General features: G+C 38.9%; 1 protein-coding gene across 1 annotated transcript; it reads right to left on the bottom strand.

The window, feature by feature from the left end:
- Positions 1-3,417: 3,417 nt before the first annotated feature.
- Positions 3,418-15,474, bottom strand: slc13a5a (solute carrier family 13 member 5a). Its single transcript, XM_053479199.1, has 12 exons — positions 15,252-15,474; positions 12,992-13,120; positions 12,729-12,865; positions 12,106-12,296; positions 11,389-11,569; positions 11,185-11,307; positions 10,825-11,037; positions 9,235-9,341; positions 7,500-7,621; positions 7,002-7,163; positions 4,362-4,499; positions 3,418-4,245 (listed from the first exon to the last, which is right to left on the bottom strand). The coding sequence occupies exons 1-12, from the start codon at positions 15,354-15,356 to the stop codon at positions 4,120-4,122; spliced, it is 1,734 nt and encodes a 577-aa protein (XP_053335174.1). The 5' UTR covers positions 15,357-15,474; the 3' UTR covers positions 3,418-4,119.
- Positions 15,475-18,083: the final 2,609 nt, after the last annotated feature.

An 18,083-nucleotide genomic window follows, 5' to 3' on the forward strand; every position in this document is an offset into this window, starting at 1 on the left:
CTACAGACACTGACTTTTCTGTATAACTGCACAATACATGAAACGACGGGTTACGCCCCCTTTTATTTGATGTTTGGGCGCGTGCCTCGTCTGCCCATTGATGCTTTTTTTCGTTCAGTTTTAAATGATCCAGCTGTAACCAGCTGTGACAAGTTTGTGACCACCTTAGTCAAAGATTTGAAAGAAGCACAGCTTATCGCACAAAGACGTGACAAAAGAACAGAAAAGGCATGCAGAGCTGTACAACCGGAGAGTGAAAGGACTAGATATCGGAATAGGTGATCAAGTGCTCTTGGCAAATAAAACCGAAAGGGGAAAAAGGAAAGTGGCTGACAGGTGGGAGTCGACAGTTTATACTGTTGTGGATCGTAAACCAGACACTCATACTTACAGGATCTGTAATCCATCTACTGGTCAGGAAAAAGTGGTTCATCGAAACCTGTTGATGCTAGTAAATTTCCTACCAGTAAATGTAGAGAACTCCCTGTCTGGTCACCTTTCAGAGGCATCCAAGTCTTGTCAGAGTCTGCCTTCAGTCCTTTCATCGTGTGCAGTGGAGGATGGATCTTTGGGAAGAGACGCAGGACTGTCAGAGTATGTGGAGGATGGCTGCAGTAGTGTTACGATGGAAGGATCAGTAATGGCAGGAAGCAAGTCGCTATCAGGAGGTGATGATGTTGACTCTGGTGCCAGAGAAAGGACTATTGGTTGGGTTTCGGACCTGCCTGACAGATGCGTTCAAAGCGAGTCTGATCGAACCCTAAGTGGAATTCTGCCGGTTCCCTCAACTAAGGTCACTACTGCTGCAGCAGAAAGTCACCAATCTGAATCGCCAAGAGATGCAAGACTGTCTGCGTCTGGTGACATTGGAAGTGACAGTTCAGATTCGCATGATTCAGAAGCAGAGACTCTGTCTGCCCAGCCGCACTTGGAGGCTTCTGCTAATACATATGCAGCTGACACTAGGAATGCACCATCAAGTACTAGCGCAGTCACACAGGTCAGGACTCGTTTTGGTCGCATTATTAGACCTGTTGACAGGTTAATACATGTTATGTCAGCACAAGATATGGTTAAGGACACAAAACATAGTGTTCAAGCTGTTTGTAAGTCAGTACTTAGGGCCTTTTCTGCTTAGATGTCATATTTGATTTCATGTCTCTTAGTATGTTAGTTTGAAATTTGTTTATTAGTCTTTTATTATCAAGTTTGATTTAAAAAAAAAAAAAAAAAAATTCTATAAAATCAGAAAGCACTTGATGAAAGGGATGCCTCCACAAACTCTGATGGGATTCTACACTTTTTTTTAAAGTAGATTTTTCCTTTTGCTTCCGCATTGTTAAGCAAGGTTAAGAATGGAAGGATGTTGTGGAATGTATGTAGATGTTCTACTGTCAGTGGCTGGTGGGGGAGCTTGGCGCTACTCTCCCATCACTTCATCCTTATGGGATAATTGTATTTTTGACAATAGGAACTCCTTTCATGTTGTGTACTTCTTTACTGAGAACTAAGGAGATATTTTGTTACCACTCCACTTATGATACATTTATTTTATGTAATTCAGAGGGGGTGGATGTAACATGGTAAAGAAAAAAAAAAAGAAGATTTAATTTAAAGAGTAAAGAATCTTGTGTGAATTTCATAAAATAAAGGTTTTGGTTGTATATTTGTTGGTGTATGAATGCTCCCCTCCAGTGGCTGTTAATGGTACTGCAGATGTAGTATTTTGTCCCTTTTTTTTCTTTCCGTACCTCAGCAGAACTGAGTATCAACGCTGTGGTTATGTGTATATCTGCAGTCCATTGTCAGCCAACCTGTTTTGTGCCTCTTTATCTGTTAAAAAGATTTGAGTTGCACTGCTGTGGATAAAGAGGAGTTAAAGAGATCCCATGTGTGAGCGTGTCTTTCCACATCCGTTACACAGGTCTACAATTTTGTTTCTGGTGTTCTTTGACAGCTCTTGGCCATAGTGGAGTTTGGAGTGTGACTGTTTGAGGTTGTGAACAGGTGTCTTGACAACAGATGCCATTAATACAGGTAACAAGCGGAGGACAGAGGAGCCTCTTAAAGAAGAAGTTATAGGTCCATGAGAGCCAGAAATCTTGCTTGTTTGTAGGTGACCAAATCCTTTTTTTACGTCCCATCACTACTTTTTAAATCCCTTACCAGACTCACAGGCTGCTATATATATTTTTTTTGAAGGCCCCAGGGAGCTCTTTTGCTCTTACCATGGTGCTCTCTCCTGCTCCAACAATAAGGAGCACACCCATATAAATATCTGAGGTTTAAATAGGGCAAGCCTCATTCAAAATGCTGAGTAATGATCTACTATTCATGTGCACCTGTGTGTGATTTAAGCCATTATAAGCGTGAATAAATGTGAGGGTGTCCTAACTTTTTCCTCGGTTAGAATATGCATTTTGTAGAATTACATTTACAGATCTTGAAGATCTTGACATTTCTTTGTTTTCTCAGTTTTAATTGTTTAGTTAATATTGTTAATATCGAGATTAAATATCCATATATTAAAAATTGTTACAAAATACCCAGGCTTTCATAAGGTGTCACATCACTGTAGGCCAATGTGTTTATTTCCATTCGTACAACAGTGGTAGGACTTCTGGTCAACATTCACATACGCCTTTACACCAAACATCAATTAGCCTTATCTGCATGTCTTTGGACTGTGAAAGAAAACCCAACAAGCACAGTGAGAACATGCAAACCCCATGCACACAGATCCAATGTGAAAATTGAACCCAGGAGCTGGAGGTGCTAAACACTAAGCCATCCATGCAGTGTAGGTTGTAACCATATACAGAGATATATTCCCTCAATTTTTTAAACAGTATAATTTAATTTTGAAAAAGTTTTGATATTTTTTGGTAAAAAAAAAAAAAGAAAAAAAAAGAATAATGTATAAATATAAAGATTTGTTTAAAATTAATCTATTCAATCGATTAACTCTTTAAATTAGAAATGGAAAAAAAATACATAAAATATTTCTGGAAAAACGCGCCAGCAGGAGGAGCATATGCCCTGTGCAATGCAGGGAGTTATGCTGTAAGAGTTCTTATTTTCTGTTTAATATTAATTCCCGGTCAGTTAAAAAAATTGCACAATTTGCTGCATTGTAGCTCTTATCTTTAAGCTCAATGTATTAGTCAGTGCATGTGGTTTTCATTTTATAAACAAACTTTTGCTCATTTTCATGATGGATTGATCATCACTACAATAAGTAAAAAACATTTCAGCTTCATACTCTCTCTCTCTCTCTCTTAACAAATCAATCACATGGAGATATAAACAGTAGAGACGATCCTTAGGGTCATCCTCAACCTGACTATGGCTTCTGTTATTATAAAATGAATCGAAAGTAAACATGACTATCATATTACCACCTATAAAGTCTTGAAATTATATAACAGTTATGTTTTTATTAAAACAGGATAAACAATATATAAAAACCTCTGTTTTTAGAAAGTGATTAGACTAGGGCATATGAAAGACTTTTATATACAGTGTGCGACTGTGCAGGCTCTGTGAGTCACTGTAAGTGCTTGTATGAACAATCGAACAAGAATGTAGTGATACACATATTCACTATCTTAAAAAAACATTTTAGATTTATAAACTGTACTGTCCTAGAGGCAATCAAATACTGCTTCATTAAAATAATTATACAGTATACTGTGCTTATTGTAATCTCATAATACTTATATTACACACCTGATAAATGTGACTGTAGTCACTTGATAAGATGTGATTTTATGCAGTGTTATTAAAAGTCATTTCAAAAGGCAGTAATATAATACTTTACATGTACAGTATACAATTAAATAAAATAACTTTTACAAATTTTATACAAATACACTATGATTATGGATATGCATCACTGCCCTTCATTACATTTAAAAAGAAAAACAAAATCTACATGTCACTGCTGTACACAGTATTCATACAGTTTTGACAAACTGCGTGTCACATTGTCACAGTATACAGTAAGTGCTTGAGGCTTGAGGCTGAAGGACCCGTCGCTGGTGTGGTATCTGACGTCATCCTCGAGGCTGAGGATGATACATGTGATTTTTTTTGACTTGCATGAAGGGGTTCATTACTTCACACCCCTGTGCTGTTTGCCCAACTGGGAAACGAGTCTAATTTGAACAGCGGTTTTCCCCAGCTGTTGATTGCCAGAGTGATGGACAGGATCCCAATGATGTTCATGACAATCCCGGTTTTGGCCTGAAGAAGAAACATCTTTTTTTTAAGTTTACTATCCAAATCTGTAAAGATACTTACAGAGAGTGCCTTTCCTTCAATATTCATGGAAAAACGATTGGTTTGTTCATGATGCTCACCATGTCTGACACTTTCAGATAACCGAAAGAGAAAACGATGGCGTTCGGAGGAGTTGCTACTGGAAGCATGAAGGCGAAGGAGGCACTGAGGGTGCAGGGAATCATGACGTACAGCGGGTTTATGCCTATCGACTGGGACTGCCAAGAAATAAAAGGAATTAGTTAGCACAAGGTACTGTGTTTGAAATATATAGGTATAACAAATATGATGTAGCTTTCTTTATGTTTTATCTTTTATTATGATTTATGTTAAATCTGGTAATCCAAAACTTGCCACTAGCATTAATACAACTTGTTGAGGATTTTTTTTCTTTTTCTTAGCATTTGGTCGAGAAAAAAGGTCAACATGGTGTGCATGCATTTCTGAGGGTCAGACTTTAACCTCTCCATAATGCCACTTTCTTTATCCCAATCTCCACAGTATACCTTACAACAGAAAACTAGCCAAAAGTGGCATGAGAATGAGACCCTGGCAACTTTGCCATTAACTGCTCTTCCTTTTGAAAATGTTAATGGATGGATTTTGGGAAAAAATGACTGTTTGGCCTCTAAAAGCGCTTGCTGCAGTTCCCATTTTGACCACCTACTGTATATAAATAAAAGAAACGTTTTAGTCTGTCCTGTACATTGGTCAGAACTCGAGTTCTGCTGTACAGAGAGACAGACAGACATGTATGTGAACCAGAAATAATAATATCACTGATGACATTAAATCCTATCAGCGTATTTTTACATTAACCCTTTTTACTATAGCTACAAACTCTTTGGCCGTCATCGACAGGTATGTATGCTAGAATAGCAATATTAACGCTGAATGTGGGCACTAAGCATGCTGTCTAGTGACTGCATAACATCTAGACAAGCTAACGTCCGGTCAAAAAAAGTTTTTTAAATTTTTTTATTGGTTTCTCATCCCAAAATCATCCCATAATTAATATTTCAACACACATTCACACCCAGGTTCATCTTATCTTTGGTCATGTGGTTGGTTACCGTGTGCCAATACAACGCTCAGTTTCAATCCAGGAGCATTGACGTGTCTGGCCATTAAACTCCTGTTGGTTTGCTCTGAATGGTAGGCTTTAAAAGCAGGTTTTCACAGTGAAATACAAACTTGCAAACAGAAAGGGATAGGTACTAGACAAAAGACAAGAGTGCAGTAAAACAAAGATCTGGCTTTGCTTCTGAAACACCATGTTCCACAGAGTGAGAAACAAGGGCCGCACACACACACCAGTGCCAGATTTGGGTCCACTGGTTGGCAATGTGGTAAACTTTTCATTTGCCTCAATTCACCATCTCTCTCTCTCTTTCTCTCTCTCTCTCCCCCACAACCCCCCATGGCATCTTCCTAGCTCTGCCTTGTGAGCTACATGAGCTCTGGCCTCACTCAAATCTCCCTATTCAGAAGCTCTCCTCACAGAGGTCTACATTCATCACGACATGGCAGTGTGTGCCAGACGCTTTACAATAACAGCGAGGGAAGGTGAAGTTTCACGAGAGGGGGGTGGAGGCTCAAAGAGACTAGGCTGTTAAAGTGTGGAGCAATGACCAGGTTCATTTCATGACTCACATTCCTAACTCTGAATTTATTATATATATATAAAACGTTCAAAAATTAATTTATATGAAAAAATCTGTGCATACATAAATTATGGGAACAATGCATTTGTTTCATTCTTACTACAGGGCGTCCCATAAGACTCAATACCTGGGACTAATGAACATGTTTTAGCAAAATGTTTTTCAAAAATTTTGTTTTACAATATATATAATTTTTTTTTAGATAGCAGAATGCTTTGACAAAACAAGACTGAAACAAAGTCATTCCCATGGTTGGATCAGGGGATATTGAATTAATTTCGGTACAAATATTTTGGGGACACCCTGCCTTTTTTACGAAGATAAATCAAAGACAGAAAAGAATTTCATTCTACAGCGAAATACACAGCGAAATTAATTCAAGGAGTTCGGTGGTGTACTAAAAATAAATTAAATATTAATTTACAAAGATCTTCTTTATTTTGCACTTTCCATGCAGCAAAGTTGCATTTAAGACATATTGGGAATTATGGTTTATAGCATTAAATTTAAACAAATCAGGCCAATTGTGACGCATCTCGCAATCCCAGAAGTAGACACTTTCTGAGTCTGCAAACTCAGCATGGAGTTAACTGCAGCCGTCTACCACTTTCATGTAGTGAAGGAACACACAGGAGAAATGAAGTCAAAACGGAGGATATAACCTGTAGTGAGATTTTGTATGCTTTATATTCTCTTTATATCTAAATTTGTAATAAAATTTAACATTGACTGTTAGCTAATCATATATGTTAGCATAGCCGAACTAGCTGAAAGTTACATAAATACGTATCCCCCCCCCGGCTCTACACAGGATAACCGTATAGATAATAGATGGATGGATGGATGGATGGATTTTAAAAATAATTAAACCCTAAAACCAAAAACTTATATTTTAAAGTCTCTGTTTTCAAGGCAAGTCTTACCCATTGGACGGTTAAACTCAATAAAAATAATGCTAATGACATCACTTATATTCTATTATTCTATTAATTATTAAGCCCTCAATGTAAGAGTATCTTTCATTTTAATTATATTTTTGGAAGCATGTTTACGTACCATAGAGGCGAGGATGGGCAGAAACAGGGTGGCCGTGGCCACATTGCTGGTGCATTCTGTGAAGGTGGCTATCATCAGACACACGATAATACCAATAGCCCATGGAGGAATGGACTGGAGGGGACTCAACTGTTCCCCAAGCCATCGAGATAAATTTGATTCCTGTTTGTAAGGAGAAATTCAAAGTGAGTAGAAACAGCATGTACTGATATCTGTGTACAAGATAAAGCTACTGGATCTCCTGATTTACTCCTAAAACTCATTCATGCATACTACACGGAACTACTCTATGTGCTTTTAGCATATGCATTTGCATTAATAATTGTTCATGATGTTGGGGTTGCAGTGTGGGGCATACAGAAATGCTATTTTTTACAGAAATATCATTATGAGTGATGGATTTTTTTATTTGTTGTTCACATAAACCTATAAGTTTATGTTATTAAATGTTATCGTTTTCTTCTTTAATAGGATATATTATTTTTTTGTGCATTTTACCTCACTACCCTTAGCCAGGGCAAAACCTCCTCCGAGGAGCAGTATTATGCTCCATGGCATCTTCTTCTGAACCACCTGCCAGGACAGCAGCGTTTTTCGGGGTTCACTGTTGGCCTGCGGCACTGCGACAAAGTGTGCATAATATTCCCTTTTTTTAATTATAAATAACAATAAATTATATTGCAGAATAAATCCCAGGCTCCAGATTTCCTAAAACATGTAATAAACTGCTATGGGAACTGAGATCTGGCTAAACATAGAATGGAATACAAGTTGTTGTAATAGAATGAAATATAACATTTCTAATGATTTGCTGTATAGGTGTCACATAAATTTCTGATACTTCTAAGATTAAATTAAGAGTTAGACAGGATTGCACTATTCCAGCATAAAAGAGTAACCATGAGGAAAATGTATAAAATGACTCATATTTTGCTCTTTGAGGGCAACATTTTTATACCTAACCCTTACAATTTTTTAACCCAAGAAAGTAAAAAGAAAGAAAAAAAAAAATTGTCTTTTTTTTCTAAATAAAAAAAATATTATTGGTAATCATGTTTTACATCAGAAAAGAAAAATCTCTTTTTAACAGCTAATATTTGAACTAGAATTAATTCTAGAAAATTACAACAATTTTTGTATAATATCCCAGCGGTAGAAAACAGTAATTTTTTTTTTACCAGTAAGACCACTTGTCCTGTCTAAACTTAGTGTAGACCAGTTAATGTTGTCACATTATTTTCAATTAAGCAGCTGTTAAGGCAAGGTTCATTATTTTAATAAATGTTGTTTAAAATAAAAGTGCTTGTAGTGCACTTAACTCAGGACAAGGTCACTTACTTTTATTGTACTATTGTAGGGTTTATGGATATTAAGATATGAATTCTCTGATATGAAGTCAGCTCAATTAAGAGACAAAAACAAATTTTGAGGAACTTAAAAACATATTTAAAACGATAGTTTTAACTGTGGCATTTTTGTCTAGTTTTAATTACTAATACTGGCTTTAAGTGGCTAAACATTTATGCTAGTTTTACAAAATGTGTTTACATCATTGTCAGATTTTATTTTATTTTTTCAAAGAAGACAATTTCCAACACTGCTCACCAACTCTACACCAGCAAACTGGTGACAGATTATGGGCAAACATGCTTGCGTGGGTCAAAGGCCAGTCTGTCTGGTCCGAATCCACAGAAAAGCCAATGCAGCACAAATTGCAGAGAAAATGCATGGGCATGGGCCCAGCAAGCAAAGACCCCAAATTCAAATTCCCCAGATACCAATTCAATCAAACACCTTGGGATACGCCAGACAAACAAGTCAGATCCACAGGTGCTCCACCGCACAACCCAACATGCTGGAGCCCGAGGGGGCAGAGAACCCAAAACCTAAGAGGGGTTAATGTTGAAGTTCTTTAATGTTCTAATTAAGCGTGATACGACACAATGTTTACTGGAAGTGGATTATTTTAAGGAAACAGCACAGCTTGAAGTGAACTAACTCAGCAATTTTGCTGTTTTAACCAATCAGTTACTTTCAATGATCTGAATGATGTTCCTCTAAGTTACATCCTGTTACTGGACATGCACCTCATCTATCAAGTCCTAGTTATTAGTCGTACTCACTGTTCCAGGGAAAAAGCGTTAACTGAAAATGAATTAATAAATACACAATAAGGCTTAAAATAACTGGATTCCAGAGAGCCATCGTTCAGGTTCTATAGATTTTGACTTACCTGTGTCGAGGCTCTGTGTCCTCCAGTAGAACAGACAGGGTGGCTTAGCAGGAAGCACAAAATGAAGGGCAGCTATAAACAGTGCAACTGTGGCGTCTGTCACATACCTGCCAGAGGAAGAGTACACACATAGGCTATAGTGTCATTTCCGAGCCTGTAGATTATAGTGCATTTTCTATGCATTATATATAAATCATCATTTCTCTTTAAAAAAAAGCAAATTTGAAATATATATATATAAAAATCCCACATCTATCCAAATGAATTGTTTTGCATTGTATAATAACATTGCGGAATCCTGTGACATTCAGAACATTCCGGAACAAAAAGCCTCTAACGGCGAATAATTGATCGTTACACCGATGTGTACACAACCACTATTTGCACATTGTATCCTCTCGGAAACTCCATTCACAAATCCTCAGACACGTGACCTTCATCGTCTGATACGAGCACACACAGTAGGCGCACTAGGCTAAAGATTAATTCTTTTCTTTTTCATTATTCATTTGAACAGACTTAGAAGCATGTGTTCCAAAAGGCATTTGTTTTTCTCAAGGCATTCCGATATGTTTTCTGCTTTGGTTTATTTTTTTTAATGAGTAATCTTGTTTACTACTAGTGTGTTAAGCTTTTCTTTTTTTTTTTTTTTCAATTTTCCGAGCTGCAAGTCAAAGTGCGTTTGGTGACATTAGATATAGAGTCATTTGCATCATGGTTTGTGAACCTGTTTCTAAACATCCGTGCAAACATTTACCGACAAACCTTATGTACCAAGCATCACTGACAGATAAGGATGAACTTTCCAGCCTTTTTATGGGTACGTCGTTACCTGCTGAACTTGCTGTCTTATGTGGAATTTTCGTTTAAAAGAAGTGAAGTTTATTACCAGTGACAGTATTAAGACGGTCTCAAAAGCAACACCAAAGAGAGATTTTTTACAAGGGGCGTTCAAGTCAAATGGGGACTTGTAATGATTGTTGTGATTTCTCACAAACAAGGCATATAGAACTGATTGACATTTACAGACACACAGTACGGTGATGAGACACTTAGCTGCAGTGAAACACTCGAATGGTGCAAATGTTTTACAAAAGGCCTTGAATGATGATCATGGCAGAGGTGATTCAGAGCACACTGCAGTCGTTCCCATGAACATTCAGCGAATGGAATTATGTCCTTATTGTTGGAAATCAATGAATAACTTTTTACCAACTTGCAGCAGAGTCGCATCTGTGTGTGGGAACTGTACACACAATGATTCACCAACACAACTTGCACAGCTGGGAGTTATTGGCACATTCCCTGTAGAGTCCTAACCTCATTTCATGCCACTGCCACATGTTTGGGCAATTAAAGGAGTTCCTGGGAGGCTATCGCTTCAGGCGTTAATCATGGCTGGATTATGATACTGAGAAAACTTTCTACCAAGTACTAATGAAATGCTGGGATTAGTGAATTAGTGTGGCAAAAGATTATACAAAGAGATAAAGGGACTGACATAACTGTGTTCTGTTATTCTGCACAATCAAAACGTCCCGGTTTGACTTGAACGCCCCTCGTACTTTTGTGTTCAGAATTGATCCATACTCTTTTTCATTGTTGAAAAGGTGTGTTGCCCAGCCGTCCACAAAGCCCGGGTCACGTGTGAACCACAGAACCACCAAGAGGCAGAAGAGTGTTAAAACGCTTATTTCCCCGAAAGACATGGGTCCGAGGCTCCGATGCTCCTCGCGGATCACATTATACGCAGCAACCTCTTTCTCCGTCTTCACTGCGCCACAGCCCCATGCTTTTTTAAGACTAAAGATCAAAGGGAAGATAGACAGAGACAGGAAAGAGAGATAATAAGCGCCATAATATCAATCAAATGCACACGAGCAAATCATGTGAATATGTTTATAGTTAACTGACATTAAAATTTTATGATACTCAATTAATGTCACTTACTTGAAGCCCAGGAACACAAGCTGCAACCAGAGCCAGGCTGCCAAGAGCATAATAATCATGTTAGGGAAGGCAAACCCAAACCAGGAGGCAAAGTTCACAACATCTGGGTTGTTTGGGAAGAGCCTGAGGAGAGAACTCAAGACTTTAGACAGTGTTGCTACGGATTACGTTTAGGCAATGTTGGGCTGAATGTTTGGAACCTACTGGTTCATTTGGCCTGAGAGGACCAGATTGGGTCCGGTGCCGGTCAGTGTGGCGGTTCCGCCAATGCTAGCAGCGTAACATACACACAGCATCATGCCTTTACACATTCTCAGCATCTCATTGGGTTCCCTACATGGTTCTGCTGGATTCTCCGTGGAAAAGCTCAGGCCGTTCACCAGCACTGTACACAAACAAAAATGTACCGAGATGCAGTGAACACAATAGGGTAAAAGGTCAAAAGTCAAAGTCTTTATTGTCGATTCTGCGACATGTACAGTGCATACATATAGAGAATTGAAACTACGTTACTCTCAATTCCCTTACGAACAAAACACAAGGGCGGAAAAAAAAAAAAAAAACTTAAACTAAAACGGTGGTAATACAACTGAGTAACTGTCCTGCAAAAAGGGACAGTTAACATGACAGAAGGCCGATGTGGTGCAAAGTGGAACAGTGCAATAAGAGTAGTGCAAATGAGCTTATTTTAATTTGTTTAAAGTGACATGAGTTTACAGTTCTATGATTGCTGGGCTGAGGTACTGAACAGTCCAACGCTGCACCATTGAGTTGTGTTTAAGAGTAACCTATGTGTTCAGTTCTTCATTGCTGGGCTGAGGTAGTGAGCAGGCCAATGCTGAAATATTACAGTATAAAATATGAAAGGAACATGAAGTATTAAATATGAAAGGTGGTTTCACGTAAGGCTTCTGGACTCACCCTGGCCATCAACTTTTATCTCGGGCAGTTTCTCCTCATGTTCTTGAGGAGCTCCAGCTTCCTCTTCGCCCGCTGTGTTGTTGAGTTGCTCCAGTACTGCCTGCACTATGGGCACCATCATGGCTGTGGTAGCAGTGTTACTGATCCACATGGACAGGAATGCTGTGACGCCCATAAAACCTAACATGAGCCTGTACAGGATAGAATGAACAGTTACACTGACACATCACGGCACTTGACAGACACCGTTTTTATTCAATTTTACACCGTAGCAGTTAAGGGGTTAAAGGTCTGGCTCAAAGGCCCAACTTGGTGGTCGTGGGGTTTGAAACCAGGACCTTCCAAACAGTAGTCCAATGCCTTAACGACTAAACTACCTGACTTCTAGGAAAACTTACAGTATCACTATTTAGTAGAACCCATAATCAGGACCAGGCTGATAAACATGTCGATGGCAGTAAAGATACTACCATAGGTAAAAGTGCCTGAAAGTGTTGTCTAACATGGAATTGTTGTTATCTTTGTGATTAATGATTACTTGAACCTAACACTTATGCTAAACGTGAACATCACATTGTCATAGATAAAGGGTGTGTTGTAATACACGTGGTGTAGGAACTTACAGGGCAGGCCGCACCCCAACGATGAGCAGAACTCGCAGTGCAATGCGCTTGTGCAAACTCCAATCCTCTATAGCGACGGCGACCATCAGGCCGCCCAAGAACAGCATGTTTGTATCCTTTAGGTACTGCATGCAAACCTAACACACAACCACACACATACAAACAAAAATAGTACAGTTTCATACTATACAGATCCGTATGGTTAAGTAGATTGTATAAAAATTATTTGTATGGAACATTATAATATTTATATATATACATACATCTTTTGACACCATGATGCCAAACAGAGGGAAAAGGACAGCAGGTAAGAGAGCAGTAACGGCCAAAGGCAGCACCTCTGTACACCAGTACACAGCCATCAGCGCGATAACGTAGGCACAACTGGCTTCCTGCACAGTCCAAACATGATAAAGAACAATAAATACAATGATAAAGTGCGAAAACCTCTATTCATCTTTTTACAAGGCTTTAACTGATAAAACACTGAACTAACAAGTTGTATGTTTTAGTGTTATATTACTACTGAGATCTTATTGAAAACTACAGTGAAAGTTTGGTCTCTATGACAACATGACCACTACTTGGCGGCACGTTGGCTTAGTGGTTAGCACTGTTGCCTTGCACCTCCAGCGTCTGGGTTCAATTGTCTGTCTGTCTGTCTGTCTGTCTGTGTCTGGGTGTGGTGTTTGCATGTTCTTCCTGTGCTTGCTGGGTTTTCTATGGGTACTCCGGTTTCCGTCCAAAGTCATGAAGATTAGATTAATTGGTGTTTCATTACATCTTAACCTGTCCAGGGTTATGGGGAAGCCTGGTGCCTCTGTAAGGTGGGGTAAACCCTGGATTGAGTGCTACCTCATTGCTGGGAACAAGCACACACACTCACACACTATACAGGCAATTTGGAAACACCAATCAGTGCATTGGACAGTGGGAGAAAATGAAAACTTAAAAACAATAACATTATGACCACCCGTCTAATATTGAGTAGGTGCCCTTTTTTGGCACCAAAACAGTGATGGACTGTGTATTCTGATGCCTTTCTATTGGAACCAGGATTAACTTTTTTATCAATTTGATTTTAAAAATCTTTGTGCGGTTCTATTGGATCGGGCTACACGGCCCAGCCTTCGCTCCGCATGTGCATCAGTGAGCCTTAGTCACCCATGGCCCTGTCGCCAATTCACCGGCTGTCCTTCCTTGGAACACTTTCTGTAGATCTTGACCTCTGCAGACCAGGAACATCCCACAAGAGTTTCAATTTTGGAGTTGCTCTATACCGGTCTACAGTCATCACAATTTGGCCCTTGTCAAAGTCACGCAAATCTTTATGCTTGTGTGATGGCTGCCCATTTTTTCCACTTTTAACACATCAACTTTAGGTAAAACGGTTAACTTGCTGCCTAATATATCCAAACCACTTCCAGCTATTGTAACAAGATACAAAAAAATTATCTACTGTCAGAATGAATAAATTGTGATGACTATAGGACCAGCTCTTGTGGGATGCTCCCAGGTTGCAGTCGTCAGGAACTACCAAACTTGCTCCAAGAAAGAAAAACCGGTTGACCTAGCGACAGGGCCATGGGTGGCCAAGGTTCACTGATGCACATGGGGAGTGAAGGCTGGCCTGTGTAGTCTGATCCAATAGAAACGCTAGGATAGATCAAATTGATAAAAAGGTTAATGCTGGTTGTAGAACAGACAGTGCATCATTGTAATGGGGCAAAAGAGGGGCCCTACTGACTATTAAGCAGGTGATCATGATGTTATGGCTGATCGGTGTACATGAACATAAATAAATGCTGAGTAAACATAATTTTAATAAAGGCAGCTGATATACATTTTTTTTTATGTAAATCAAACAGGTTTTTTTTGGGTGTAGACAGTGACATGAACCAAACACCAAATATCTATCTACCTGTACAGATGACACCTTGGTTATGCATGATACCATATACATTAATTTAATATCAGTTATCCATTAGTTTAAGATGAGGCAGGTGATTATGGCGAGGTGCACAGTGCCTGGTTATTCTTTGCCCTGACTCAGGCTTAACAATGTCACTATATTTATGCATTCAAATACTTCATGCAAATGTGAAAAATGAAATGCGCTTTCTCTTATTTTCCCAGAGGCTTTCTGTCTGTCTGCGCCAGAGGAGCAAAGAGAGAAATGACGGATATGATGTGGAATCCGTGCCTCTTTATGACAACAAAGCGTAAAGACAACAAAGGGGTGCAGGGGCAGTGTGTGTGTGCGTGTGCGTGTATGTGTGTGTGTTCTCTCACCCTGCCCTGGCGCACGTGACCTGCATTAATCACTAAGCACCAATCTCTAATTTAAGCATCCTAACTATTTTATCTCTTTAAAGACAATTCTTCTTTAAGTGCCCATGGAGAAGCTGAACCTGGTCACACTGTAATGTTTAAGCTGAAGAATAACAGACTAAGTGCACTTCTCTATTCTGTAACTTTCGTGCAGCTGTGGCAGGTTACCTGCACTGTAAGCGCTATACGTACCTTGGTCCCGATCAGCAGGGGCAGGGGCAGGAGCAGCACCGGGGTGCAGAACAGCACGAGCCCATTCCTCGCTCCCCAGATCGACTTGAACAGCGGCACGAGCATGCTCTCCGGTGATGTCACGGGTCTCGCGGCTCGAGGCAGAACTATATCGCGCGCTCCACTGCTGCTGAGAAAAAGTGCGCGAGGGAGAAACTGCGTTTACCAATGAGAGCGCGCGCGCGCTCTCTCTCTTGCCTTCACTCCGTCTATCTTTCTCACATGCGCGCGCGCACACACAAACGCACTCTCTCATCCAACTCACACTTGCATCCACCCCCCCACTCTGACACACACACACACACACTTTCTCTCTCATACGCTCTCTCTCTCTCTCTCTCTCTCTCACACACACACACACTCACTCTCTTTCACACGCACTTTCTTTTCTCTCTCTCACACACACATTCACTCTGTCCTTCTCTCTCTCTCTCTTTCTCTCTCTTTTACACACACACACACACGCTCTCTTTCACACACACTCTCTTTCTCACACACACTCTACCATTCATCCACTCATTCATCTGTTTTCTCTCTCACACTCACTCATCTTGACTCTGTCTATCTCTCTCTCTCACACCCACACATTTACTCTTTCTCTCTTTCTCTCTATTTCTCTCTCTCTCTCTCTCTCTCTCTCTTACACACACATTTACTCTCTCTCTCTCTCTCTCTCTCTCTCTCTCTCTCTTTTTCTCTCTCAGGTTGAAGTTCTTCAGGGTGCTTTATTGGGTGACTTTTATTCACTCACTCAACATCTGTACTACCACTTAATCCTAGCCTATCCCAGCAGACTTAGGGCACGAGGCAGGGTATGCCCCCTGATGGTGCCAATCGATTGCAGAGCAAACACACACTCGCACACAGACACACACACAAACACACAAACACACACATACACACACACATACACACACACACACACACACACACACACTACTGGAACACCTGTTAACCTAATCTGCATGTCTTTGGACTGTGGGAGGAAACCAGAGTACTCAGAGGAAACCCACCAAGCACAGGGAGAACATGCAAACCCCATGCACACAGACCCAAGGTGGAAATCGAACCCGAATCCTGACGTGTGAGGCGATACTGCTAACCTGCATATAGAATTTCTTCCTATAAATTACATAGCTAAATAAATAAATATAATAATGCAAAGTATTTGTGTTAGAATAGAAGAGAGGTGACTTGTGTTTCTTGTAAAGTATGGTGCGGAGTGAATGTGAACACAGCAGTCAGCCAAACTGTAAGTTAAATATGGGTTAGTTATTGCTGTTAGGAATTGTGTAGTCAGCTCTAAGAGCAGTCTAATTATTATTTTAATAATAGCCTATTAGTGGGCACCAAAAAGGAGACAGAGATGATTCAGTAGGGTTTTGTTAGTTACACCATGACCATGCATGCTTTCCTTACAGGGCAAGGTACAGGGTGACAATTAAGAATCTATAACCAGTACAAGTGGAAGATTAAATAAAATTGTGGCTTAAAATTAATAAGCACCTTAATTACCAGAAGTAATATAAATGCTGTACTGAGGAAATAATTACGGTGTTCTAATTAGTGTGCAGAAATTTAAATCTATTTTTTTTTCTTTTCGTGTTATGCTCTTATTTCAAGAAATAATTATAAAATGTTTTTTACCTACAGTACCTACCTACTTACTAATGTATTTGATTATGAATTTGGAAAATACTGAAGATGGTGTTTTTATTATTGTTGTTCTCCATTGTTATATTGTTGTTGTATTGATATAAGAAAATAATCACAAATGTTAATTTTACTAAAGTATTACAAAATATTGATGCAGATTAGAGCCATTATGAAGGCTTAAGTAATTAGCAGACACATCGCAATATCAACTGTTAAAAGGACATTATTGCATATTTTGGACGCCTTTAGCATTGTTTTACAGTGTAGAAGGAAATAAAAATCAGAAAAGACCATGGAGTTAGATGGTGTGTCCATACTTTTGTCTGGTAGAGTAAGAATGCTGTAAATGAGTAATGCCTTAAGTACCTCAGTGAGGACGAATGTAATAGTTAAACCAATCTAAACTTGTGTTTCAAATAACCACACATCTTATTCAGATGGTTTTCAGTCACTCAGAAAAAGTGAACATTGATTAATGTGATTGATTTTCTATTTTTGAACCGTTAAAGAGACAGAATGAAAGCTTGTCAGAATAAATGAATAAATTAAAGTAACATGAAGCTTAACAGTATATTGCATAGGAAGGCCAAATGCATGTGAAGTCATTACCTCAGTAAAAAGAAATGAGACATTAGATGATATGGTGAGCATATATTACTTTTTGCCATAAATATGCTAAAGTTACATTAAATTGTTTAGCTTTGTGGATGTTATGCAATCTTTGTGTGATTGCATTGAGATGATGATGATGATAATAATAATAATAATAATAATAATAATAATAATAATTATTATTATTATTATTATTATTATTATACAGGCTCAATGGGGATGGAATTCTCCAATCCCGTGCTCACTCTGTAAACATTTTCAGTAAAGACAGAGCAGCGGACAGAACAGCTATTTTTATTAATTGTGTATTTTTATGCCAAATTGTTATATTTTGACAATCATTTTGGGCTGTTATGATCTTCTTTTCCAAATTTCCAATTTTTGGGACTTAGTTTCAGGGTTTTTATTGTGTAGTGTTTGAGATGTAGTAGAGATAAAAATGGTGAATTCATCTGGCAACTCGATTAACTTGATTATTTTTCTTAAACAGCATTTCCTGATATTGCTTGCATATAAAACACACCA

This window comes from Clarias gariepinus, chromosome 19 (genome assembly GCF_024256425.1).
Source record: "Clarias gariepinus isolate MV-2021 ecotype Netherlands chromosome 19, CGAR_prim_01v2, whole genome shotgun sequence".
NCBI classification, from domain to species: Eukaryota; Metazoa; Chordata; class Actinopteri; order Siluriformes; family Clariidae; genus Clarias; species Clarias gariepinus.